Genomic DNA, 26,087 nt, shown 5'->3' with positions numbered 1-26,087 from the left:
TTGTCCACTGTGTGTCTGTCCATTGTGTCTGTCCACTGTGTGTTTGTACATTGTGTGTCTGTCCATTGAGTGTCTGTTTATTGTGTCTGTTCACTGTGCGTCTGTCCACAATGATCCGCAGGTAAAGTCCCTGGCTGACTCCATTGATGACACTCTGACCTGCCAGTCAGGTGTAGAAGACTCTCAGGAAGAGGAGGATGAAGAGGAAGAGGAAGAGGAGGGTGATGGAGGGGAAACAGGGGTGGAGGCGCACGACTTCGGAGAGTGTCTATGGAGGCCGAGGGAGCCGGACAGACAGCGGTGCGGAGGAAGAGGAGGATCGGTAGGAAGAGGAGGAGAGAGGCGGAGCATGCATGAGGACAGCACGGCCACCTCATACAGTGACGTGACCCTCTACATGGATGACGGGCTCCCGTCCTCGCCCCTGTCGCTCGACCGCGGCCCCAGCAGCACGGACACGGAGTACTGGAGCGCCGGGGTGGGCAGTGGGGTGGGGGGGCGCGAAGACAGCCGGGACACGGAGGGCGGCGGCAGCAGCACCAGCCGGCGTAGCACGCCCTGCACCGACTGCCGGGAGTACCGCATGAGAGGGGCCCACCTGCCCGTGCTGACCATCCAGCCCCCCAGCGACAGCTCCGTGGACATGAGCGACCGCTCCGAGAGAGGCTCCGTCGGCAGGCCCGGGGGAGGGGGAGCTGTGTCGCCCCAGGGTACCATTAAACACAACCCCAACGGACGCTCCGGCCCCGCCCCCGCCCCCGCCCAGGCCCAAGGACAGACCCGTACCGTCCTGCCCCCTCGGCCCCACCCCTCCGCCATCCCATCCCACATACCTCATCACACCATCTTACACCACCACCACCAGCTCCCCCATCATCCTCTACACCACCACCCGATACACCACCATCACCCCTACCCCGACACTCCCTCCTCATCCTCCCAGTCCCCCCAGGGGCCGCCCCTCACCCCCCTGTCCTCCTCCTCTTCTGCCACCCTGCCTCCTGGCGGCCTGGAGCAGGTCTGCTGTTCGGACGGAGACAACGACTCTCTCAACTCCACCACCAACTCCAACGAGACCATCAACTGCTCCTCAGGGTCCTCGTCACGTGACAGCCTCCGCGAGCCCCTCCCACCGCTGGGGAAACAGACCTATCAGAGGGAAAGCAGACACAGCTGGGATAGTCCCGCCTTCAACAACGATGTGGTGCAGAGACGTCAGTACCGCATTGGTCTAAATCTCTTCAACAAGTAAGTTAGGCAGTACTACATTGGTCTAAATCTCTTCAACAAGTAAGTTAGGCAGTACTACATTGGTCTAAATCTCTTCAACAAGTAAGTTAGGCAGTACTACATTGGTCTAAATCTCTTCAACAAGTAAGTTAGGCAGTACTACATTGGTCTAAATCTCTTCAACAAGTAAGTTAGGCAGTACTACATTGGACTAAATCTCTTTAAGAAGTAAAATAGACACTAACACATCAGATTTACTCTCTAGGTAATTAGACAGTACCTCATCAGATATTTTCAGTGGTAGATTACACATCATGAGATGTCTCCAGAGGACATTTACATCTTGCAGAGTTATTAAAGGGTTGGGGCTCTCCTTCCAGTCCTGCAGTAGCAGAGCTTATTGTGCTGAGGTTTAGACCCAGAACACATTTATTATTCATTGTTTGAAAATGGAGTGTAATCACGACTGGGTCGTGTGCCTTTAAGCCAGTAGCTCTTCAGAACCAGAGGTGCCCATTCCAGAGGGTAAGAGCCACTGGGAAGAGAGTTTTAAACTGAATATTCGTTTATTTCATCTTCCTCATCTCCATCTATCAACCCTCATTGGAGTAAACTTGAGACTCTCGAATGCTGCAGGATCTTGATGTGTCTCTGTTTTGAAAAGGATAAACTCTCACTCAAAAGAAAATCAGACTCAGAAGTTTCCATAGTTCACAGCTCCGTGTCAGTGGGTGCAGGTGAATTATTCATGAACTGTCTGAATGCCAGGAGGTGAGAAGAGGTTGGAGTGCAGTATAGTGCCTTTGTCTTGTGTACAGTTTCTGCAGGACTGCAGAGTTTGCAGAAGAGATCATTATTTGATTCTCTATATTGTCTTGCAATAAACTATGCAAAATGAGGTTGCCACTGATCTTGAGAAGAACAAGATGCAAGACATCTCTCGTACAGTCACCCACATCATCCAAGCAGATTCCCTGTTTCTGTGGTAGCCACGGAAACAAAACAGCTGAGAAGTTGAGCCTCACTCTTCAATGCTCCCAGTGGTTGCAGAGATTGGCCATGCCATTGACAGTAACGTCTGGATCTAGTGGACTTCCGTCTGTACTGCATCAACCTTTAAGTGTTGTGTGTTATTATTCCTTCCACAGGAAGCCAGAGAAGGGAATCCAGTACCTGATAGAGAGAGGCTTCGTGTCAGACACACCAGTGGGAATCGCCCGCTTCATCCTGGAGAGGAAAGGCCTCAGCAGACAAATGATCGGAGAGTTCCTGGGATGCAGGCAGAAACAGTTCAACAAGGATGTCTTGGAGTGAGTCAGTAGATGTTAGGGGTCTGGGATGTTCCTCATCAGTAGATGTTAGGGGTTCTGGGATGTTCCTCATCAGTGGATGTTAGGGGTTCTGGGATGTTCCTCATCAGTAGATGTTAGGGGTTCTGGGATGTTCCTCATCAGTAGATGTTAGGGGTTCTGGGATGTACCTCATCAGTAGATGTTAGGGGTTCTGGGATGTACCTCATCAGATGTTAGGGGTTCTGGGATGTTCCTCATCAGTAGATGTTAGGGGTTCTGGGATGTACCTCGTCAGATGTTAGGGGTTCTGGGATGTACCCCATCAGATGTTAGGGGTTCTGGGATGTACCTCATCAGTAGATGTTAGTGGTTCTGGAATGTTCCTCATCAGTAGATGTTAGGGGTTCTGGGAAATTCCTCATCAGTAGATGTTAGGGGTTCTGGGATGTACCCCATCAGATGTTAGGGGTTCAGGGATGTTCCTCATCAGTAGATGTTAGGGGTTCTGGGATGTACCTCGTCAGATGTTAGTGGTTCTGGAATGTTCCTCATCAGTAGATGTTAGGGGTTCTGGGAAATTCCTCATCAGTAGATGTTAGGGGTTCTGGGATGTACCTCATCAGTAGATGTTAGTGGTTCTGGAATGTTCCTCATCAGTAGATGTTAGGGGTTCTGGGAAATTCCTCATCAGTAGATGTTAGGGGTTCTGGGATGTACCCCATCATATGTTAGGGGTTCAGGGATGTTCCTCATCAGTAGATGTTAGGGGTTCTGGGATGTACCTCGTCAGATGTTAGGGGTTCAGGGATGTACCTCATCAGTAGATGTTAGGGGTTCTGGGATGTACCTCATCAGTAGATGTTAGGGGTTCAGGGATGTACCTCATCAGTAGATGTTAGGGGTTCTGGGATGTACCTCATCAGTAGATGTTAGGGGTTCTGGAATGTACCTCATCAGTAGATGTTAGGGGTTCTGGGATGTACCCCATCATATGTTAGGGGTTCTGGAATGTACCTCATCAGTAGATGTTAGGGGTTCTGGGATGTACCTCATCAGTAGATGTTAGGGGTTCTGGGATGTACCCCATCAGATGTTAGGGGTTCTGGGATGTTCCTCATCAGTAGATGTTAGGGGGTCTGGGATGTACCTCATCAGTAGATGTTAGGGGTTCTGGGATGTACCTCATCAGTAGATGTTAGGGGTTCCGGGATGTTCCTCATCAGTAGATGTTAGGGGTTCTGGGATGTTCCTCATCAGTAGATGTTAGGGGTTCTGGAATGTACCTCATCAGTAGATGTTAGGGGTTCAGGGATGTACCTCATCAGTAGATGTTAGGGGTTCAGGGATGTACCTCATCAGTAGATGTTAGGGGTTCTGGGATGTTCCTCATCAGTAGATGTTAGGGGTTCTGGGATAAAATATCAATAAACATGAGAATCACCTTCCCAAACCCTGTTTCTCTCTTTATTCACTGACTCCACTCTCTGTTCTGGGACTGCTTATGCGACATTGTGATATTTGCCTATCAGGAGTTTATGAATGTTTGATTTGATTTTAAATTTAGTGTGATCTAAGGAAAATATGTGTCTCTTATGTCTCTCTCTGATCTATCTCTGGTTGTGTGTCTAATCTATCTCTCTGTTCTCCTCTACCTTCTCCTGGTTGTGTGTCTAATCAATCTCTCTGTTCTCCTCTACCTTCTCCTGGTTGTGTGTCTAATCCATCTCGCTGTTCTCCTCTACCTTCTCCTGGTTGTGTGTCTAATCCATCTCGCTGTTCTCCTCTACCTTCTCCTGGTTGTGTCTAATCCATCTCGCTGTTCTCCTCTATGTTCTCCTGGTTGTGTGTCTAATCCATCTCGCTGTTCTCCTCTATGTTCTCCTAGTTGTGTGGTGGATGAGTTGGACTTCTCAGGGATGGATCTGGACGATGCTCTCAGGAAGTTCCAGGCTCAGGTCAAGGTTCAGGGGGAGGCTCAGAAGGTGGAGAGACTGGTAGAAGCCTTCAGGTACCAGGAATTATCTACAGTCTGTACTGACTTGTGGACAGATTTCTTTACTAAGGACTTATGGACTTTTTGTAATGGATCTTTCCAGGGCTACAGCTTTATACAAGAACTAGTTGCCTGATGACTACAGACTTGTGTACTTCTGTACTTTTTTGTTTGATATATTGTATTTACATTTGTTATATATCCTTTCTCCTTCTTCCTCTCATTCTATTTCTATATCTCTATCTCTCTTTCTCTGTCCGTTTCGTTTTTTCTCTATGCCTTTGTCCCTTTCTTTTTCTCTCTCTACGCACGCTCGTTCTCTGTCTTTTTCCCTCTCATTCTTTCTTTGGTCGCCATCCAGTCAACGGTACTGTGTCTGTAACCCGGTGCTGATCCAACAGTTCCAGAACCCTGACACCATCTTCATCCTGGCCTTTGCCATCATCCTCCTCAACACAGACATGTACTCTCCCAACGTCAAACCGGAGAGGAAGATGAAACTCGAGGATTTCATCAAAAATCTTAGAGGTGATGATGATGACTGACTCTGCCATACCATAGACTCTATTGTAACGTCCTACCACAGACCCTGCTCTCGGTTCGAATCAACTCTGTAATCTGTCCTCTAAAATATTTTGTCCCATGGATGTTTGTAGGGGTGGATAATGGCCAAGACATTCCCAGAGACCTGCTGGTGGGCATCTACCAGCGGATAGAGAAATGGGAGCTTCGCACCAACGACGATCACGTTTCCCAAGTACAGGCTGTGGAGAGGGTGGTGGTCGGCAAGAAGCCTGTGAGTCTGTGTGTGTGTGTGTGTGTGTGTGTGTGTGAATGTGTGTGTGTGTGTGTGTGTCTGTGTGTGTGTGTGTGTGTGTGTGTGTGCATACATGTGTACCTTTGGAGAGGGTTGTAGCAAGAAACAAGACTACATACATGACATCAGGGGTTTGGTTGAGCCGCCGACTTCGGATCTGATGTTGGTTTGAATGCTTGTCTGTATGTTCAATGTGTTAGGAAATCAGTTTCATTCATGTGTGTGTGTGTGTGTGTGTGCGTGTGTGTGTGTGTGTGGGTGCGTGTGTGTGTGTGTGTGTGGGTGCGTGTGTGTGTGTGTGTGCGTGTGTGTGTGTGTGTGTGTGTGTGTGTGCGTGTGTGTGTGCAGGTGCTGTCCCTGCCCCACCGCCGGCTGGTTTGCTGCTGTCAGCTGTATGAAGTTCCCGATCCTAACAGAAGCCAAAGAACTGGAGTTCACCAGCGAGAAGTCTTTCTCTTCAACGACCTCCTTATGGTCAGTACACACAACTTCAGTAATAATATGGGTTTGAAATACTGGTCTGGGATGGACAGGGATTACTATGATTGCTGGTTGCTGGATATCATAAACACTCAGCTATATAGATGGAGAGGATATCAAAACACTCAGCTATATAGATGACAGGTTATCATAAACACTCAGCTATATAGATGACAGGTTATCATAAACACTCAGCTATATAGATGGAGAGGATATCAAAACACTCAGCTACATAGATGACAGGTTATCATAAACACTCAGCTATATAGATGACAGGTTATCATAAACACTCAGCTATATAGACTGACAGGTTATCATAAACACTCAGCTATATAGATGACAGGTTATCATAAACACTCAGCTATATAGATGGAGAGGATATCATAAACACCCATCTATATAGATGGACAGGTTATCATAAACACCCAGCTATATACACTCACCTAAAGGATTATTAGGAACACCTGTTCAATTTCTCATTAATTTAATTATCTAATCAACCAATCACATGGCAGTTGCTTCAATGCATTTAAGGGTGTGGTCCTGGTCAAGACAATCTCCTGAACTCCAAATTGAATGTCAGAATGGGAAAGAAAGGTGATTTAAGCAATTTTGAGCGTGGCATGGTTGTTGGTGCCAGACGAGCCAGTCTGAGTATTTCACAATCTGCTCAGTTACTGGGATTTTCATGCACAACCATTTCTAGGGTCAACCAAGAATGGTGTGAAAAGGGAAAAACATCCAGTATGCGGCAGTCCTGTGGGCGAAAATGCCTTGTTGATGCTAGAGGTCAGAGGAGAATGGGCCGACTGATTCAAGCTGATAGAAGAGCAACTTTGACTGAAATAACCACTCGTTACAACCGTGGTATGCAGCAAAGCATTTGTGAAGGCACAACACGCACAACCTTGAGGCGGATTGGCTACAACAGCAGAAGACCCCACCGGGTACTACTCATCTCCACTACAAATATGAAAAAGAGGCTACAATTTGCACGAGCTCACCAAAATTGGACAGTTGAAGACTGGAAGAATGTTGCCTGGTCTGATGAGTCTCGATTTCTATTGAGACATTCAGATGATAGAGTCAGAATTTGGCGTAAACAGAATGAGAACATGGATCCATCATGCCTTGTTACCACTGTGCAGGCTGGTGGTGGTGGTGTAATGGTGTGGGGGATGTTTTCTTGGCACACTTTAGGCCCCTTAGTGCCAATTGGGCATCGTTTAAATGCTACAGCCTTACTGAGCATTGTTTCTGACCATGTCCATCCCTTTATGACCACCATGTACCCATCCTCTGATGGCTACTTCCAGCAGGATAATGCACCATGTCACAAAGCTCGAATCATTTCAAATTGGTTTCTTGAACATGACAATGAGTTCACTGTACTGAAATGGCCCCACAGTCACCAGATCTCAACCCAATAGAGCATCTTTGGGATGTGGTGGAACGGGAGCTTTGTGCCCTGGATGTGCATCCCACAAATCTCCATCAACTGCAAGATGCTATCCTATCAATATGGGTCAACATTTCTAAAGAATGCTTTCAGCACCTTGTTGAATCAATGCCACGTAGAATTAAGGCAGTTCTGAAGGCGAAAGGGGGTCAAACACAGTATTAGTATGGTGTTCCTAATAATCCTTTAGGTGAGTGTAGATGGACAGGTTATCATTTGAACACGTGCCAAGCAACAGATCATCAGAAATAGCAATGTAACCAAACAGGTTTTCTTTTCATCGCTATAGGTAACCAAGATCTTCCAGAAGAAGAAAACATCTGTGACCTATAGCTTCAGACAGTCCTTTCCTCTGGTTGAGATGCAGGTTCACATGTTTCAGAACCAGTGTAAGTGGGGGTTTCATTGTATCCCCTTGTAGCTACAGATTCTCCACCCTCCTCTACCCAGAGTGCAATTGGATATGAAAATTGTAGAACTGGTTTAAGCCTGTTTGCTTGAGAGACTCTCCATCCATTGTTAAATTCTTCCATCCATTGTTAAAGGAATTTCACAACTGCACTCTGTGAAGTGGAGAAGGGTGCAGAATGGGGAGGCAGTGTTGATCTCTCCATCCATCTGTGCTTCCATATGTCTCATGCCTCTATGTCTCCACCCATCCCTGCTATAAATACACCCTAGTGAGAATCAGCTGATTAAAGCACAATAGACCAGGAAGCCATTTTAAACCACCTTGCTATTCATTGATGATTCATCCTGGAAAAGTAAGGTAGTCATTACATTCACCTCATGTTTTCCAGATGAATATGATTCCCACCATTATAACAACATCTGAGGGGATGGAATAGCACCATATTCTAACCACTATATAACATCTAAGTGATTGATTTATCATCAAACTCTAACCACTATATAACATTTAAGTGATTGATTTATCACTAAACTCTAACCACTATATAACATCTAAGTGATTGACTTAGCACCAAATTCTAACCACTATATAACATCTAAGTGATTGACTTAGCACCAAACTCTAACCACTATATAACATCTAAGTGATTGACTTAGCACCAAACTCCAACCACTATATAACATCTAAGTGATTGACTTAGCACCAAACTCCAACCACTATATAACATCTAAGTGATTGACTTAGCACCAAACTCCAACCACTATATAACATCTAAGTGATTGACTTAGCACCAAACTCCAACCACTATATAACATCTAAGTGATTGACTTAGCACCAAACTCCAACCACTATATAACATCTGTGTATTATTGTGTTCAGTGCGTGTGAACATGACTGCTGTTCCTCTGTAGACTACCCCCACGGTATTCGCCTGACGGCGGCCAACCCTGGTGGGGAGAGGAAAGTCCTCATGGTGTTCAATGCTCCCAGCCAGCAGGATAGAACACGCTTCACCTCTGACCTCAGAGAGAGTATTGCTGAGGTACAGGATATGGAGAAGTACAGAGTGGAGGGTGAGTATTGCCTACTGTCAAAAGGTCTTGAAAACCATCATTCACTGAATTCAATTTCTTCAGTCAAACTGACTGCAAACCCTAATTGCCATTTTTATATTATATTATTGTAATTTGCATGTTGAAAATAATTCTGAAAGTACGGAAAGTAACATTTTTCAGAGACTTTCGGGTTATAACTTTGTTCACGAATGGACCTTTAGTCCATCACTCTGGCTCTTAAAATGGACCTTTAGTCCATCACTCTGGCTCTTAAAATGGACCTTTAGTCCATCACTCTGGCTCTTAAAATGGACCTTTAGTCCATCACTCTGGCTCTTAAAATTGACCTTTAGTCCATCACTCTGGCTCTTAATTTTTCCGTTTTTAATCTGTCTCCGCTCCTCCATCTTTCCCTCTATTTTTTTCTTCTTCATCACTTTCACTATCACCCGTTACCCCCTCCATGTTTCTCCTCATCGCCCCCTTTCTGTTTCTGTCCTGTACAGCTGAGCTGGAGAAGCAGAAAGGTGTGATGCGACCGATGGTGGGCGGGGCTAGCACTGGCAGTCCATGTGGCGTTAAGGGTGAGGTGGTGAACGGCACTCTGGGTAGGCCTAGCCTAGATGACAGCTACGCATCGGCAGATGGACTGAAGCGCACAGCGCTCAGCTCATCACTGAGAGACCTATCCGACACAGGTACACACACACACACACACACGCACATGCACGCACACACACACACCCATGTCTTATTTCACTCTGGACTAGACCTGTTCAATATTTGATGTCTAATTTTCCCATATTGTCAACATATGACCAGAGTGCTGAAGAACAAACATTTGTTGGATGAATCAGTGCTGTAGAGACTGAGGAAGGTCAGAGCCAGGTCCTGCTGTGCTGTGAGGAAGGGAAGGGTTAATTATAGAACACATCGTGATCACAGAGAGACAAAGGGACAGACACCTTTTCTCAATTTCGTACTCCTGTCCTCCCTCCTCTCCTCACCTCCTTCTTCTCAAAACCCGTTGGAGGTGAGAGGGGCGGTGTCTCTGGCTTCTTGCTCCCCCATAGGTGTTTTGAGAAGGAGGTGAGTTGAAAGGACAGTGAAAAAACAGCTTTCACTGTGCTATTTTATATGTTCGTGGTGCTCTGTCTCCGCCTGCTGGCCAACAGGAGAACTGTAGTTCTAGAAACACTGCGTGTTACAATCTCATCGGAGAGGGCCCGTCGCATAGTAATGTCTGGAATGGAGTAAATGGAGTGGAATGAAACATTAAAACCATGTGTCATGTGTTTGACAGCGTTCCAGTGGTTGTGCTCCAGGCTTTACTGTGGTCCTGCCCAATTAGGCGACCAGGCACCTACACTCACATGACACCATTTAATGGGCAGCATTTTCCGTGTTGTTTCAAGCTGATTCAAGTCATTTTAATAATTATATTTAGTCAAAATTACAAAAACAGTGAGATATTTTTGTCAACAAAATGCCCTTAAATGTTAGTCACATTTTTGTGAAACGAAATCATTGTGCAGAATTACAGATAAGGAATCAAATGAACAGCCGCCGTCTATCTATATACGACTGAAGTTAAAACTCGCACACTTAAGACTCACACATTTCCCGGGGTAGTCGCCAACGAGAACGCGTAGCGAGCCGCTTGCTGGGTAGACTAGAGAAGGTTGGCGGGTTGGTTATAATAAGAGTAGCCTACATACATGTGTAATGTACCTGTCCTACCCACTGAGCACTGGACAGTGGTGTCGATTTCACACCACACTGTGTGTCTGTAGTCATCATGGACCGAAATAATCCTGAAGATATCGGTGGATTTTATTTAATTATATAATACATAGTAAAATGCAGCTGATCGCACAGAAAAGTTACTGTATTTCTCTCCATCCAAAAACTGTTTGTGATACAAATAATCTCATTTTCATCAATCAAAATGGGATATATTCTGTGTTTAATTGTATATATTTTTGTGTCTATGTATGTAGTCAGTTATCAGTTATCTTTTTGTCAACTACCACTGAAAATTAGTGGTTTAGCAAATACAGTGGGGAGAACAAGTATTTGATACACTGCCGATTTTGCAGGTTTTCCTACTTACAAAGCACGTAGAGGTCTGTAATTTTTATCATAGGTACACTTCAACTGTGAGTGATGGAATCTAAAAAATCCAGAAAATCACATTGTATGATTTTTTTAGAATTAATTTGCATTTTACTGCACGACATAAGTATTTGATCACGTACCAACCAGTAAGAATTCCGGCTCTCACAGACCAATCAAACAGACTCTAACCTCTCCACAATGACCACAGTCTCAAAGAAAACCATTAGTAACAAACTACGCCGTCATGGATTACAATCCTGCAGCGCATGCAAGGTTCCCCTGCTCATGTCCAGGCCCGTCTGAAGTTTGCCAATGACCATCTGGATGATCCAGAGAAGGAATGGGAGAAGGTCATGTGGTCTGATGAGACAAAAATAGAGCTTTTTGGTCTAAACTCCACTCGCCGTGTTTGGAGGAAGAAGAAGGATGAGTACAACCCCAAGAACACCATCCCAACCGTGAAGCATGGAGGTGGAAACATCATTCTTTGGGGATGCTTTTCTGCAAAGGGGACAGGACGACTGCACCGTATTGAGGGGAGGATGGATGGGGCCATGTATCGTGAGATCTTGTCCAACAACCTCCTTCCCTCTGTAAGAGCATTGAAGATGGGTTGTGGCTGGGTCTTCCAGCAAGACAACGACCCGAAACACACAGCCAGGGCACCTAAGGAGTGGCTCCGTAAGAAGCATCTCAAGGTCCTGGAGTGGCCTAGCCAGTCTCCAGACCTGAACCCAGTAGAACATCATTTGAGGGAGCTGAAAGTCTATATTGCCCAGCGACAGCCCCGAAACCTGAAGGATCTGGAGAAGGTCTGTATGGAGGAGAGGGCCAAAATCCCTGCTGCAGTGTGTGCAAACCTGGTCAAGAACTACAGGAAATGTATGATCTCTCTAATTGCAAACCAAGGTTTCTGTACCAAATATTAAGCTCTGCTTTTCTGATGTATCAAATACTTATGCCATGCAATAAAATGCAAATTAATTACTTAATAATCATACAATGTGATTTTCTGGATTTTCTGATACAAATTACAGACTTCTACATGCTTTATAAGTGGGAAAACCTACAAAATTGGCAGTGATTCAAATACTTGCTCTCCCCACTGTACCTTGGTCACTGTTTGTCTTAACAATGAGCCCCCAATCAGCAAAATCACACCACAACATGTGACTTGTGTTATTGCTCGCCGGGTGCAGGGAAGCGGGGCCGTCGGAACAGTGCTGGTTCTCTGGACAGCACCATGGAAGTGAGTCTGGATGAGAAGCCACTTTACGCCGTCCCCGGTCACAGCCCCAGAACCTTATGACAGGATCCTTATGTTCTTCATGTCCTGCATGGTCGAAACTGCCTGACATAGTTGTGCATTAAAATGGCCTCACATGCATGTGTCCGTGTCACCAGCTGCGGGTAGAATTGCAATGCAGTAGGATAAAACCCGCTGGTTAATATTGTCTGTCTGGATGTTTCCTTAAAGGCTGTGCATTAGACTTGCATGTAAAGAACTTGCATGGCATGTTTTTGCCCGGTTGATGTTCAAATAAAACGGCATTTCACAGACCTCTACTTTACTCTCTGTGTGTCGTCTGTTTTCTCATCTCCCCGTCTCTCCTTCTGTCCGTCAGGGCTCCATCATTAACAGTCCTCAGCCTCACCAGCGCCCTCACATGGCTGGGAGTGTAATGTCACCCGGCTGCTACGACATCCAAGACTACCGGCCTCACCGCCCCATCCTGAGCCCCGGATTGGGGGTGGGGGGTGGGCCGGGGCTAAATCACCATACCGCTACTGGGACGACGGCACTGGGTCCCAGCAGCGGAGACCGAGGGGCGATGGGGGCCCCGGGGAGCGTATCTGGAGGGGGAGGGGCCAGTGGAGGCTCCTTCCTGGGGTCCCTGTTCGGGAGCAAACGCTCCGTCACCAAACCGCCAGGTCCTCTCACCCCTCTCCTCCCTCCTGGGCCACCACACTACCCTGCACCTGTCCCCCCGCCTACCACCGGAGGCCCGCCCCCACCCTCCCCCTCCGCCCTCACCCACTCCGATCCAGGAGGGCCCTCCAAGATCCAGGCCCTGCACGCCCAGTACTGCCACAGCAACACTGGGCAACAGCCTCCGCCACCCTACCACCACCACCACCGCTACCACGCCCAGAGCGGGCCCGCTCCCAGCCAGCCCTGCTCCACCACCCAGGGGGCCCCTGGGCCTCCAGCTCTTCTCAGGGGCCCCATGGTGGGGGTCCCCAGGTGGTCGGGCCCCGGTCCCGCTCCCTCCCACCCCCAGCTTCAGCAGCTCTCCCAGGCACTGCATGGTCCACAGGGGGGGCGCTATACCCACATGGCGGGTGGCTGCCCCCCTCCGCCCCTCTCTCCTCACTCCCCAGGGCCCGCGCCCCTCACCCTCTACCACACACACTCCACACACGGCCGGGGAGGCGGCGGAGGCGCCAAGCTCCCGCTTACTCTGTCACACTCGCAGCCCCACCCCCTCGCCCACACGCACGCCCCCTATCATACCGCTCTTTCCCACAACCTGAGCCCCCACCCGGGGCTGTCGCTCAGCCCCCACCCTGGCGCGCACTCCCAGCACCAGACCCACTTCGTGTTCGCCGCGCCGCCCCCACCGACACCCGTCGCCCGTCACATCCCGCAGGCCGCCGCCCACGGCCACGCCCAGTACCTCCCGCAGTACCCGCCGCTCTCCTCCATTCCGCCTCCCCCTCCGCACTCGCCCTTGCCCCCGCCTTCCTCCCCGCTCACTCCGCTCACCCCTCTCTCCCCTCGCGCCCTCCCCTTCCAGTCGCAGGCGGGGCCGGGCCCCCAGGCGGGGCCTGGCGGTGGGGGCAGCAGCACGGGGACGGGCAGTACCAGCAGCTCCAAGTCCAAACCTGTCAACCGCATCAGCACGGTGGTGTGACCGTCAGGAGACGCCGCGACTCCTCCGGACAGCAGGGGGCGCCGCTGGTCAGAGTGAGGCCGCCGGACGGGGACAGCTTCAGGTTTAAGAAGGGCCATGCCCAGATCATCCAGTATGGCCGCCGGCGTTCGGGTAGAGGCAGGAAGAGGAGGCGGAGTCTGCTCAGGCTGTGTTACTTCCACGTGCGGTTCCCTCACAGGTTCAGGTTCAGGTAGACTCATGCGCCACGGGCCGGATGGGAGAACCAACACTGCTGCGGCACAGGGCCACCTCACCACAACACCATGAATGACACGGTGAGGAGGCAGAGCTAGAGGTCAGGTCTGTCTCACCATCCAGACTCACTGCCCCTGGAGGAAGTCTGTAATGCACAGCCCACTGGAAGATCTGCACCATGTCTCCCTCTACAGGACAGGAGGTTGCTAGTTGACATGTGACTGAAGGGGGATGGAGAGAGTGATGGTGTGTTGTTTAGTGGTGCTGAAAGGGGATGAGAGAGTGATGGAGTGTGTTTAGTGGTGCTGAAGAGCTGTCACCGTGGGGCATGTTCTGGATGACCTCATCCATGACCTCATCCATGACCATATCCATTACCTTCTTCTCTCAGAGTAGGAGCATAAGTCAGCCCCCACTAAGCCACGCTTCCATTTTTTATTCATCTGGATAGGTTCACTATGGCCCGCCATGACCAATGAGGTTTCCCACTCTGGGTATCCCCTTTGCAGGCTGTTAAGCAGACCATTGTGGGCCCATGTGAATAAAAAGACCCATCTTTGTTGGAGCTGTCTTAGTTCCTTTACTGTCTCAGGCATATGATAGCAAGAGGTGCCAATCCTGGGGATCCAGAACGTGGACCGGCCAATCAGGAAGTAGACAGGAAATTGATTGGTATATCAGGAAGTGGATAGACACTCACATGGCCAGTTTATGTTTGGCACAGATGCAACATGGCTTTGAACTGTATGTGGTTGAGTATTGCAACAGACATGCTGGTTAAGATTCAGGTCACTGGTTGAGCATTGCAACAGACATGCTGGTTAAGATTCAGGTCACTGGTTGAGTATTGGAACAGACATGCTGGTTAAGATTCAGGTCACTGGTTGAGTATTGGAACAGACATGCTGGTTAAGATTCAGGTCACTGGTTGAGTATTGGAACAGACATGCTGGTTAAGATTCAGGTCACTGGTTGAGTATTGGAACAGACATGCTGGTTAAGATTCAGGTCACTGGTTGAGTATTGGAACAGACATGCTGGTTAAGATTCAGGTCACTGGTTGAGTATTGCAACAGACATGCTGGTTAAGATTCAGGTCACTGGTTGAGTATTGGAACAGACATGCTGGTTAAGATTCAGGTCACTGGTTGAGTATTGGAACAGACATGCTGGTTAAGATTCAGGTCACTGGTTGAGGTAAATGCAGGTGTATTGTGTTGTTAGCCTTGAAAAGTGTAATGTCATAAAAAGCAATGCAACATGTCTAGAAAACAGTCAGACACAAAGATGAGCCAGAGGAGGTTGTTTGGTGAAGACTTAACAAGGCTTGTGGAACGAGTCAGAAGAAAGTGGATGTGTTGTTGGTCACTAGGGTCAGGGTTCTTTGACCAGCAGGTTTACCTAACAGATAGATATACAACATACTAGAGCATGTGAAACACCAAAGTCATACCACCTATATAGAGATGTAAACATTTCCTGGACTGGACACTTGGTTGTGGAGCCAGTGTACTGCCACTGGTTACAGCTTGATTCCCACAGGCCTGGATTCACTCCAATCCCACATTATCATTGTTTAAAACAGCGTGATTGGATAAGGTGGTCTAGTTTAAAACAGCGTGATTGGATAAGGTGGTCTAGTTTAAAACGACGTGATTGGATAAGGTGGTCTAGTTTTAAACAAGCCCATCATGCATGTTCTCTTGGCTCCTCCATTTCCTAAACCTTTTAAATATACAACCCCGAACTCGCGGGCCTAGGACTACAGACTCAGAGTGTTACATCATAGACCCTCCCAACTGAGTGTCACGAAATAAACAGTCCACAATGTCTTCTGATATTTACACTGGAAGACAAAAGGGGAACTGCCCCTAGTTTTATCAAATAATTGTCAAGCTTCTTCTTGGAATCTTTTTGGAGAGTGGAACAACCCCAACCGTAGGCCTTCTTCTGTCAACAGTAGATTCATTGTACTGGGTGTTTGTTATTATCATTATAAACAATACTGAATGTCAATTATTATCTTCTTAATTGATAGTACACTAAAATATTCTTATAACACGTGCAGTGCAATTTTTCATTGGTATAACAATATTAGTTCTGAACACCAGTGGCTAGCATTTGGCACCCAGTAGGTGATAGGACATCTATACCCCTAATAACCCTGTCTTGTAGTTTACACAAGCTATTAGCAAGTTTTTGTATCGTGAAGTGTTTGACATCTGATTACTAACACCACAACTCTCTCAACACCATCCAAATACTCCAAATGAGCAGTTGCTGTAGTCATGGAAATAAGTCATTTTACACTTTGTTGAATTACTACTGGCTGCCACGAAAATGAAGATTTTAATGATGCAAAAATAATAAACATCAAGAAAATGTATTATACTTTGTTTGAATATATGCTTGTATTTTAACAAACTCTTTCTTTTTACTGCACATGAAAAAACTGCTCTTAAAAATATATATTTTTGAATGAAGCAACATGAAAGCATAACAAACCATATTCTTTCCAGGTCATTCTTTTACTAGACATTGATTGTAGTTGAGAGGAATGCATTTTTGTGGTTGAACACAGAATTGTTGGGATAAATAACTATGAAGACATTTCCTACTTCCTGCTATTGTCAGTGTGGTGTAACTGTTACTACTCCTATTAACTAATGTTTTGGCCTGTTTTGTAATACTGTTCTTGGTTAAATTTTTTGTATTGTGTTTGAAGATGCGATTGGTGTTCATTTGACTGGTCATTTGACCAGTGAAACTTCTGCTGTCTGATTTGATCTCCGTATACGGCTACTAACTAGCATGACATGCTAACTCCCGCTCGCTAACATAGCGTCCGTCTTCATGTGGACTGTGGTTAACAGGACTAATGACACACACAAACACACACACACACACACCTTTATTCACAGTTACACACACATATATGCACATGAAACACACATTTGGTTTCAAGCATCCCCATAGGGTGGAGGTGTTGCTTTCTCTTGAAGGTTTTGTGGTTTTTGAACACAACAGAGGCTGTCTGTCAGTGCCTCTCGTCCAATCCCGCTGCAGCGCACCAACTTCCTACATTCAACTTCCTGGTCTCTGCACCCCTCCATGACCCCTCCCCTTTCTCCTTTCTAAGCCAGCCCTCCCCATCAGCCTCCCCCCAAAACCACGACCCAGGCATGACTGCTTTCTGATTGGCCTAGAGAAGACAGACAAAGCCTATGTCAAAGCCTGTGTACTGCATCGCCTCCCCAGCTCTTCCGGGGTCTCCCTGCTCCTCCCTCCTCCCTGCACTCCTTCCCCCATGCATCTGACATAAAACACAGGCTCTTATCAGATGAGGCAGTCCTGGCCAGAGTGGGACTCATGGAAGACACCGGAAGAGGAGAAACTAGTACGGGTGGTTGTGTCGGCTGATGTTGTCTCTCTGGTCAAAAATGAAACAGTGGTGTCTCCTCCTGACCATATTGTGATTCCTGTTGCATGTATAGCACTTACTGAATGAAGATGTATTATAAACATGAATGTACATACTACTGCTACTACTACTAATAGTAATAGTAATTACACAAGTACTCCAGGGTGGACTGTATTACTATGTCTTTGAAACTACAAAGGGAATGGACATAGATCTATGTAAAATGTTGTGTATGTCACTGAGGAGGCGGGGCGGGGGCGGGGTAATTGTAAAATTGTATCAGTACATCGTGTGCATTAAGCAGAGCAGCCCTTATTTTAAAGAAAACAAATATTATATGGAATTCTAGCTGTATATATCTATACTGTATGTATTTTTGGTTTCAATGAAAATGCAGAGATAAGAAGACGTGAATATTTATTGCTCTTATAAAACTTGTTCTGGTTGTTGAAATAGATTGTGTGTGTTTTTATTTTATCCAGTTTGCATGTTCAATTGGGTGTAAATGGAATGAGCTTCTGGGGTAATATCATATCTGTAACAAATCTGGTGACGCAATCAATTCTTTTTTTTACAATAATCTGTGACTATCTCTGGGCAACATAATAGATTATATAATTTTAAATGAGTATTTCAGCCAAATGATAGTTGTCCTTAAGCTGTCTCCTCATTTGTGAGTCCCAATTGAAATTGTATCCCTTAAAAAAAGATTCAAGATTGAGCTGATAGACAAGGTCACGCGTTATAAAACCATTTTATTCTAAAAGGTTTTGATGGAGCTTTTTCTCAACAACAGAACACCATGTATGTGTTTATGACACTATGGGCAGTATACAATCAGTGTCCTGGGAGTTCAATGATACAGAGTTATTTAAATTTAAAGTAGAATGTCACTGTAGATGCTGAACATTTTGGCTAAATAGGAAGTCACCATTATGGTGTGATCCATAACATGTTGAATCTAGCATCAAGTCACACATAGCAAAACTGACATAGAAAGACTCATACAGGAAATTAATCTTAAACACTGATGATCAAATCACATAACATTTAGGGCTAAATTCAATCAAAACACAATGCAATATTTACACAGCTCTTATTCCCATGGTCAATTTTCCTCACAGACTGGTCTTACAGTAAGTTTATAAACCTACAACTGCTACCAGACTGGTCTTAGGTAATGTAAAAAAAAACTACAACTGCTACCAGACTGGTCTTAGGTAATGTAGAAAAACCTAGAACTACTACCAGACTGGCCTTAGGTAATGTAGAAAACCTAGAACTACGACCATACTGGTTTCTGTTGGGTTCCTTATAAAACCCAGTCAGGTTAGCATTCACTTTTCATAAGTGCAAGTGTGTAACGCACATGGGATGAATATTGTAAAGACAGAAAATATATTGTTGGGGGTTTTAATGGTAACCACAGAGTGTTAATAATGCAGCTTAATAATGCAAAGCAGTGGTCCCTCATTCAGTTAAACACATGTCGGTACAAATTGGACATTTTTTACAAAAAATTTGATTCTTTAAATCCTGGTATAACTGTTCTTCAGACACAAACAAACACACACACACACACACACACACACATACACACAATTTAGAGTGCTTCAGTCTATGAATGTACAGATCCATCTGTGAAAACCATGCCAGTGTTTGGCCATACGAGCCTGTCCTATTAGCGGTTTGACAAATTGAGTCAACAGAGAAGCCTTGATGGATGGACTGTTCACCAGGACTGTAGTTAGGGAATTCAATCGGCATCCCAGAAGCAGCCCTGGTCTTCACAAGGCCCTTCTTTCAACCAGGGCCAATAGGAAACAGCCTACCATTGGTGACACATCCTGTAACCCGAAGATGGATTTGACAATGAAATATTGTTTTCTCATTTTGGGATATTGTCAATTCATCTGTGCTGTTGCTTAAGTCAGGTTCTTTTTTCTCTCTCCCTGTTTTTCCATCTTGCCTTCTCCTCTGTATCAATAGATCACATCTCTTTCTTCCCATTTCCCTCTTCTGCTTTTCTTTCGCCCTCTCTCACTCCTCTATGTGTGTCAAGGCCATCTCCCTTGTGTTTGTACGCTGGTGCTACATTGGAAAAATGTAGCACCCCCCCCCCCCCACAATCCACTCCCCAAAGTCCCAAAGCTTGTTACTGACTCTGAGGTGGATTTCTCCTCTCTGGCTTCCAGGTCTCTAGTCATTCACACTGCACAGAGAAGGGGCCTGAAGCTGTTGCTTTTCCAACCCGTTATTTAGAATTGTCTGCCTGACATGGTTTGATAAGGTCACCTCCCACGATTCCCATGGTTCTATCTGGACAGGTTTCCATGGTTATATCTTACTACCTAGGTAACCCATGGTTTCGGAAAGTCATTAAAAAGAGCGCAATTGTCTAAAACAGCAAGCAGCGGACTAAGCAGGAAGCTGTGCTCTGTACATGTTCTAAGGTAAGCACATTCATGTTAATGTCGTTGTATCTCCAAGACGACCGGCTGAAAGTATCCTATTGAAATCATTACAGTCCAATTGATTGCTCTCCACATCAGTCCCACTAGATGGGGGGTTTGGTACATTTCCATGGACTAATCCCACATTGACGGGCAGTATGTTAACAGTCAGTGCACAACATCACAATGTAACTCCTTTTCTCTTCTCTTTCTAATCCCCTTAAAACAACGTTATTCATTTTGAAATTATAGCTCACTGTTATGTACATAATAAACTGTATGGATTGTGTCTGGGATGCTGATTTGCTGAAAGCCATGGCATTTTAGACACTATATTATAGATATGATGCAAAAAGACTGGCTTACTGTTCTAACAACATTTTAACTGTTCTAATTACATTTCTAACTGTTCTAATTACATTTCTAACTGTTCTAATTACGTTATTAACTGTTCTAATCACATTGCCTAAGGGCCTAAAAAGTTATCTGAAAAAAAAAAGCCCTTGGCCAAGGTTTAAAGCAAGGTATATGGCCAAATGACACACAGTCTGGGGCTTAATTGTTAAGGAACTGCCCAGACCTTTTAACATAATATTCCTCATTCTCCTGGGGAGTTTTTCAACTAGCCAGTCAGCAGTTTAGGGAAGATGATCTGGCCAATCAGATGTCTGCTCAAAGGAATATATTTATAACTGGTATACACCCACACCATCTCACCACAGAAACTCTTCTTTTTAACATAATTGAAATAAGCTTGGAAAGGAAAACTATTCCAGTCATATTGTCAGAAATGGAAACCCTGGGCAGTTACTTTAATTAAACACAAGATTTCTATTATTATTTCTCCATTACCATCCCCCATTGTTCCCATTGGCTCATAGTTCTGGTCGTCCTCTCTCGTCCTCTTCCTCCTAGATCAGAGTCATTGACCTGCTTCTGGAGGAAGGCAAAAATTTGTCTATGAGATGGGTGCCATGTGGGGGGGGACGACGTCTCTGCCCCCTTTCTCTCCTCTCCTCCTCCTTTCCTCCTCCACTCCCCCCATCACACTGTGGTAACAGAAAGCAGGGGGTTATAAACCTTCTTCCCATCTGGCGATCTGGACCCGTGGGCCAGAAGTTCCTGAATGGTGATCCAGTTGTCCAGGATCCGCCGGCTCCTCTTCTTCATGATCTTCTTCTGGCTGAGGACCAGTATATTTGGACTGCCTCCTGGCTGTCCCGGCAGTGCTGCCCCCTGCTGGCCCGCAGGTCCTCCTGCAGTCTTCTCCTCCCCGGTGTCTCCCTGGGGCTCCCTGTCCCCCTTCAGGTAGTCCAGCCGGCTCTGCATCATGATCTCCCGGCGCCTCCGGTGTTCCCGGGCTCGCAGGAGCTGCTGTTTACGCTCCTCCTTGGACCAATAGCGGCCCTGTTTCATCTCGCTGACCGCGTCGTCGTCCGTCGTCATGCCACTGCGCTCTTCTCTGATCTTATTGGCCCGCGCTTTCAGGAGACGGTCCCTCACGGGTCGCTTGGCAACGTAACGCGTCCCGTCGCTGCGGATTTTCACCTGGGGATAACATGAGGTCAGATGGTTAGCTCGCTAGCAGGGCTAGGGCATGTTTAGGCTAGGTGGGTTGCTCTCAATCCCCAAAATGCAGAACCTTATTGTACCAGTAGGACTTGAAGCACAGAGACGTGGGACTGGACTGTGTGGTGATCCACTAGAGCTGTTTTCTGACGCCTGTGTTAGAGCAAAGTCTTCTGGGTAGCAGATGGGTCAGAGCTGCCATAATGTGGTCAGTGGAGTTATTGCTATTTCATCTCCCCTGATCAATTATTAGCCAGTGGTGCAATATGTCTCTCCTTCTACAGTATCTGTCCTTCTACAGTGTCTCTCCTTCTAAATTATCTCTCCTACAGTATCTCTCCATCTACAATGTCTCTCCTTCTACAGTGTCTCTCCTTCTACAGTACCTCTCCTTCTACAGTGTCTCTCCTTCTACAGTACCTCTCCTTCTACAGTGTCTCTCCTTCTACAGTACCTCTCCTTCTACAGTGTCTCTCCTTCTACAGTATCTCTCCTTCTACAGTGTCTCTCCTTCTACAGTGTCTCTCCTTCTACATTATCGCCCCTTCTACTGTGTCTCTCCTTCTACAGTATCTCCCCTTCTACTCTGTCTCTCCTTCTACAGTATCTCTCCTTCTACAGTACCTCTCCTACTACAATGTCTCTCCTTCTACAGTGTCTCTCCTTCTACAGTATCACTCCTTCTACAGTGTCTCTCCTTCTACAGTGTCTCTCCTTCTACAGTACCTCTCCTTCTACAGTACCTCTCCTTCTACAGTGTCTCTCCTTCTACAGTGTCTCACCTTCTGTAGCTATGCTAACTACTACTCAGCCAGACAGCGGTAACATCTAATCCAGTCTTGAACAGGAAAATAAACGAGGCACCTTCCACTCCATACGAGGTGAGGCTGGCCCCAGCTGCAGGGGGAGGTGGAGGGGGAGGCGCGAGGGGCTAGCCTGACTGCTGCTGCCGGCTGCGGCTCCTCTCTCCTCCAGGCCCGAGGCTCTGTCACTCGGCTCCAGGGGGTCCACGAGAAACTCCCGATTGGACGACTGAAGCTGCATGCAGCTCTGGTAGCGCTCCGGTACTGGGGAATGGTCAGCGTGGTACCGCCTGGTGAAGTACGGGCTGGACTCTGCGCTGTGACCCCCGGTCCAGTTGTGATGAGCGGCACCGGGGTTGGTCCTGGGGGGCTTCAGTGGGTGTGTGGTTCTGCCTTTGGCACCCCCCCTCTGTGATGATGACCCCACGGTGACCCCGTCTCCTCCCCGGGTCAGGGACCGGAATTTAGGATGGGCGGGGCTAGTGCTAGCATTGGCTGTCTGGATCTGGTACTTCCTATAAGATGGATTACATTGACAATGGATGGATTATTGACGAATCAGTAAATAGTTTATTGTCCTATAGGAGGAATTTATCAGCAAGAACACTGGCAAGGATACTGGCTTATCCAACTGCTCTATTATCTCCCAGGAGAATATCTGGAAAACAGGGAACTTCAAAACACCCGTGCTGCCATCGATATTCACATGGGTTGCAATGGTTCTAGAAGAACAATGTCAAGACAAAAACTGTAAGAAAATAAAATTACTAAAATAAAATTTTAAACAAACGTCTTGAATATTTACTACCCTGGTCATTTATGTGTTTTACAATGCTTTACAATGAATCGTAGCATTGACAAGCAAATTACACTGTAATTATAAAATACCTACAAACTGTTTTTCCAAAAACTAAAATTGCTAAATGATACATGGTGTGACCATCTTAAAACATGTCCACATGTAAGCTTTGAAGAAATATCTAATGGCAAAGATCACTACACAACACACAGAACACACACACAACACATCACACACAACACATCCCACACAACACACACACAACACAACACATCACACACAACACAACACATCACACACAACACATCCCACACAACACACACACAACACAACACATCACACACAACACAACACATCACACACAACACATCACACACAACACAACACATCACACACAACACACAGCACACACACACACACACACGCACACACACATTACCTGTAGCTGTTGGGGGAGAAGGAACCATCCAGACCTCCGTGTCCCCCCCTCTCCCCTCCCCGGCCTGACCCCACCCTGTCAGCCCGGTCTCGGCTGGGTCTGCGGGTGGTTGGGTGGGGAGAGACGCTGGAGTCCCCTCCTTTCTCTTCCCCCTGGTTGGGCAGGGAGAGAGGGAGGAACTCGGTGCTGACCAATGGGGTGCTCCTGCAGCTCTCCCCTCCTGTGTTGTAGGCGCTGGTGCTGTCTTTGTCCAGGTCTGGGTCCAGGTCTGGGTCCAGGTCTGGGTCCAGGTCTGGGTCCAGGTCTGGGTCAGATCTCTCTCGTTCTGGGACCTCGTTGATGTCGGACAGCTCACGGTGGAGTTCGTGGGCTGGCTCTGGGTATGTTTCGTGGTCAGGGGCGGAGACAGACTCAAGGGTCGGCGCTCCGCGGCTCGCCGCCTCCTCCTCCAGTAGCCACGCCTTCATGCATTGCTCTCTGAGTTGCTGCATCTTTTGAGCCCTCAGGATGTTGCGGCACTTGAACTCCAGGTGGCGCAGTTCTTCATCTAACAACACCATCTCGTGCTGCGTCAGGCTCTCATTGACCTCCGCGTCACCCCTGACCTCGTCTCCACCCAGCTCGACATCCTCCACCTCTCCACCCCTTTGTCCTTCTCTCTGGCTTCTCTCTGCCAGCTTTCTGTTCTTCTCACAATGACACCTGATCTCCAGCAGCTCCCTGTACCTCTCGCACTCTTCCTCCGTCAGCCCAGGCATCATCATCATCAGTGGGTCAGGGACGTAGCCCACGACTCGTGTCCCCAGGCCCATTCCAGGCAGGGAGTCACTGCTGAGGTGGATATCCGGGCGGAGCAGCAGGGGCGATGGGGGAGTGTGGCCGGGCCGGAACTTCCTGGTGCTCCCTGGGGTGTTGGTGGTGTTGGTGTCGGGGGCACTGGTGTGGTCGTCCCCCAGAAGGTCGTGTTCAGAGGACTCTGCGTTGTGGGTGCTCTGGTCTGTGTGCCCCATGCCGCTGTCTACTTCCTGGCTGTTGCTACGGGAGAAGGCAAGAGGTAATCAGGAAGTAGCCTTGGTGGTGGGTCGCCATGGAAGCGGGAGACTTTTGTTTTTAAAGGGCAAGGTACAGAAAACCTCCTGGACCTAGCCGGGGTTCCCAGCTGTTTTTGGGAAGAGGGCTACTTCAGATTTCTTTTTTTAAGAACTGCTTATTCTTTTGGTCATGCTCTTAAACTGGGAAATTCATCCGTTCTCATCACTGTAACTATTTCCTAGGTCCTACGCACTGTACACTTTCTGTCACTGGAAATACAACTGTTGGGATGGATTCTATTTCTGTCTAGTAAGGTGAGAAAGTGGATGGGAGAAAATGCAGATGCCACACCAGATTTATGGTTCTCTCTGTGTAAAACCTGGTGTGTGATTTTTTTCCTCATTGAGTAACCTATTCAGCAAGAGGCAGGCGGTTGTCTCTCTGCATATGCATGTAACGAATAAACATGTATTCTAGTGTGATACAGACCACTCTCAACACTTTTAAGATAGTCAGGGTATAAAAAACGATTTAATTCTCACAAAACCTGTTAAATTAATCAGAACTGTTGAGTTCTATACCAACCACAGAGTTGCTGGACTGAGGGTGAGGACAGGAGTCGTTCCTCCCTCTAGGTCACCCACGTCGTCCTCCCCTGACCTCCTCAGGGGGTAGAGGCCGGGCTGGCCCAGCTCCAAACCCAGCTCCTCCAGGTCCCCCGGAGGTTCGTTCTAGGGGAGCACATGGGGGAGATCTGGTAACTGTGTGGTCCATTTCAGTACAGTGAACTCATTGTTATGTTCAAGAAACCAGTTTGAAATTATTCGAGCTTTGTGACATTATCCTGCTGGAAGTAACCATCAGAGGATGGGTACATGGTGGTCATAAAGGGATGGACATGGTCAGAAACAATGCTCAGGTAGGCCGTGGCATTTAAACGATGCCCAATTGGCACTAAGGGGCCTAAAGTGTGCCAAGAAAACATCCCCCACACCATTACACCACCACCACCAGCCTGCACAGTGGTAACAAGACATGATGGATCCATGTTCTCATTCTGTTTACGCCAAATTCTGACTCTACAATCTGAATGTCTCAACAGCAATCGAGACTCATCAGACCAGGCAACATTCTTCCAGTCTTCAACTGTCCAATTTTGGTGAGCTCATGCAAATTGTAGCCTCTTTTCCTATTTGTAGTGGAGATGAGTGGTACCCGGTGGGGTCTTCTGCTGTTGTAGCCCATCCGCCTCAAGGTTGTGTGTGTTGTGGCTTCACAAATGCTTTGCTGCATACCTCGGTTGTAACGGTTATTTCAGTCAAAGTTGCTCTTCTATCAGCTTGAATCAGTCGGCCCATTCTCCTCTGACCTCTAGCATCAATAAGGCATTTTCGCCCACAGGACTGCCGCATGCTGGATGTTTTTCCCTTTTCACACCATTCTTTGTAAACCCTAGAAATGGTTGTGCGTGAGAATCCCAGTAACTGAGCAGATTGTGAAATACTCAGACCGGCCCGTCTGGCACCAACAACCATGCCACGCTCAAAATTGCTTAAATCACCTTTCTTTCCCATTCTGACATTC

At 47.1% G+C, this 26,087-nt stretch overlaps 1 protein-coding gene and 1 long non-coding RNA gene across 11 annotated transcripts in view; one reads left to right on the top strand and one right to left on the bottom strand.

Moving 5' to 3' along the window:
• LOC106024573 overlaps positions 1 to 17,197 on the top strand; it is an 81,799-nt gene extending 64,602 nt beyond the window's left edge. For 6 of the 8 annotated variants that reach the window (XR_004576624.1, XR_004576622.1, XR_004576628.1 and 3 more), the window contains 11 exons: positions 122 to 1,248; positions 2,379 to 2,540; positions 4,408 to 4,530; positions 4,877 to 5,043; positions 5,172 to 5,311; positions 5,681 to 5,806; positions 7,561 to 7,660; positions 8,595 to 8,756; positions 9,245 to 9,436; positions 12,056 to 12,105; positions 12,482 to 17,197. This is a non-coding gene — a long non-coding RNA (IQ motif and SEC7 domain-containing protein 2). The remainder of the gene's footprint in view (positions 1 to 121; positions 1,249 to 2,378; positions 2,541 to 4,407; positions 4,531 to 4,876; positions 5,044 to 5,171; positions 5,312 to 5,680; positions 5,807 to 7,560; positions 7,661 to 8,594; positions 8,757 to 9,244; positions 9,437 to 12,055; positions 12,106 to 12,481) is intronic. The other 2 variants (XR_004576623.1, XR_004576629.1) reach the window with 2 other exon arrangements.
• Positions 17,198 to 17,940: 743 nt separating this feature from the next.
• The window catches only part of LOC105026019 (PDZ domain-containing protein 4), a 30,617-nt gene continuing 22,470 nt past the window's right edge, over positions 17,941 to 26,087 (bottom strand). For all 3 annotated transcript variants that reach the window (XM_013136243.4, XM_020051761.3, XM_020051762.3), the window contains 4 exons: positions 25,089 to 25,234; positions 23,472 to 24,506; positions 22,295 to 22,748; positions 17,941 to 21,409 (listed from right to left, as the gene is read on the bottom strand). In XM_013136243.4, the coding sequence (XP_012991697.2) occupies positions 20,906 to 21,409; positions 22,295 to 22,748; positions 23,472 to 24,506; positions 25,089 to 25,234 (2,139 nt within the window). In that variant the 3' untranslated portion in view covers positions 17,941 to 20,905. The remainder of the gene's footprint in view (positions 21,410 to 22,294; positions 22,749 to 23,471; positions 24,507 to 25,088; positions 25,235 to 26,087) is intronic.

The sequence above is a fragment of the Esox lucius genome, chromosome 12, assembly GCF_011004845.1.
Source record: "Esox lucius isolate fEsoLuc1 chromosome 12, fEsoLuc1.pri, whole genome shotgun sequence".
Lineage (NCBI taxonomy): Eukaryota > Metazoa > Chordata > Actinopteri > Esociformes > Esocidae > Esox > Esox lucius.
The sequence above is the reverse complement of the archived record's forward strand: the minus strand, read 5'-3'. Positions and strand labels throughout refer to the sequence as shown.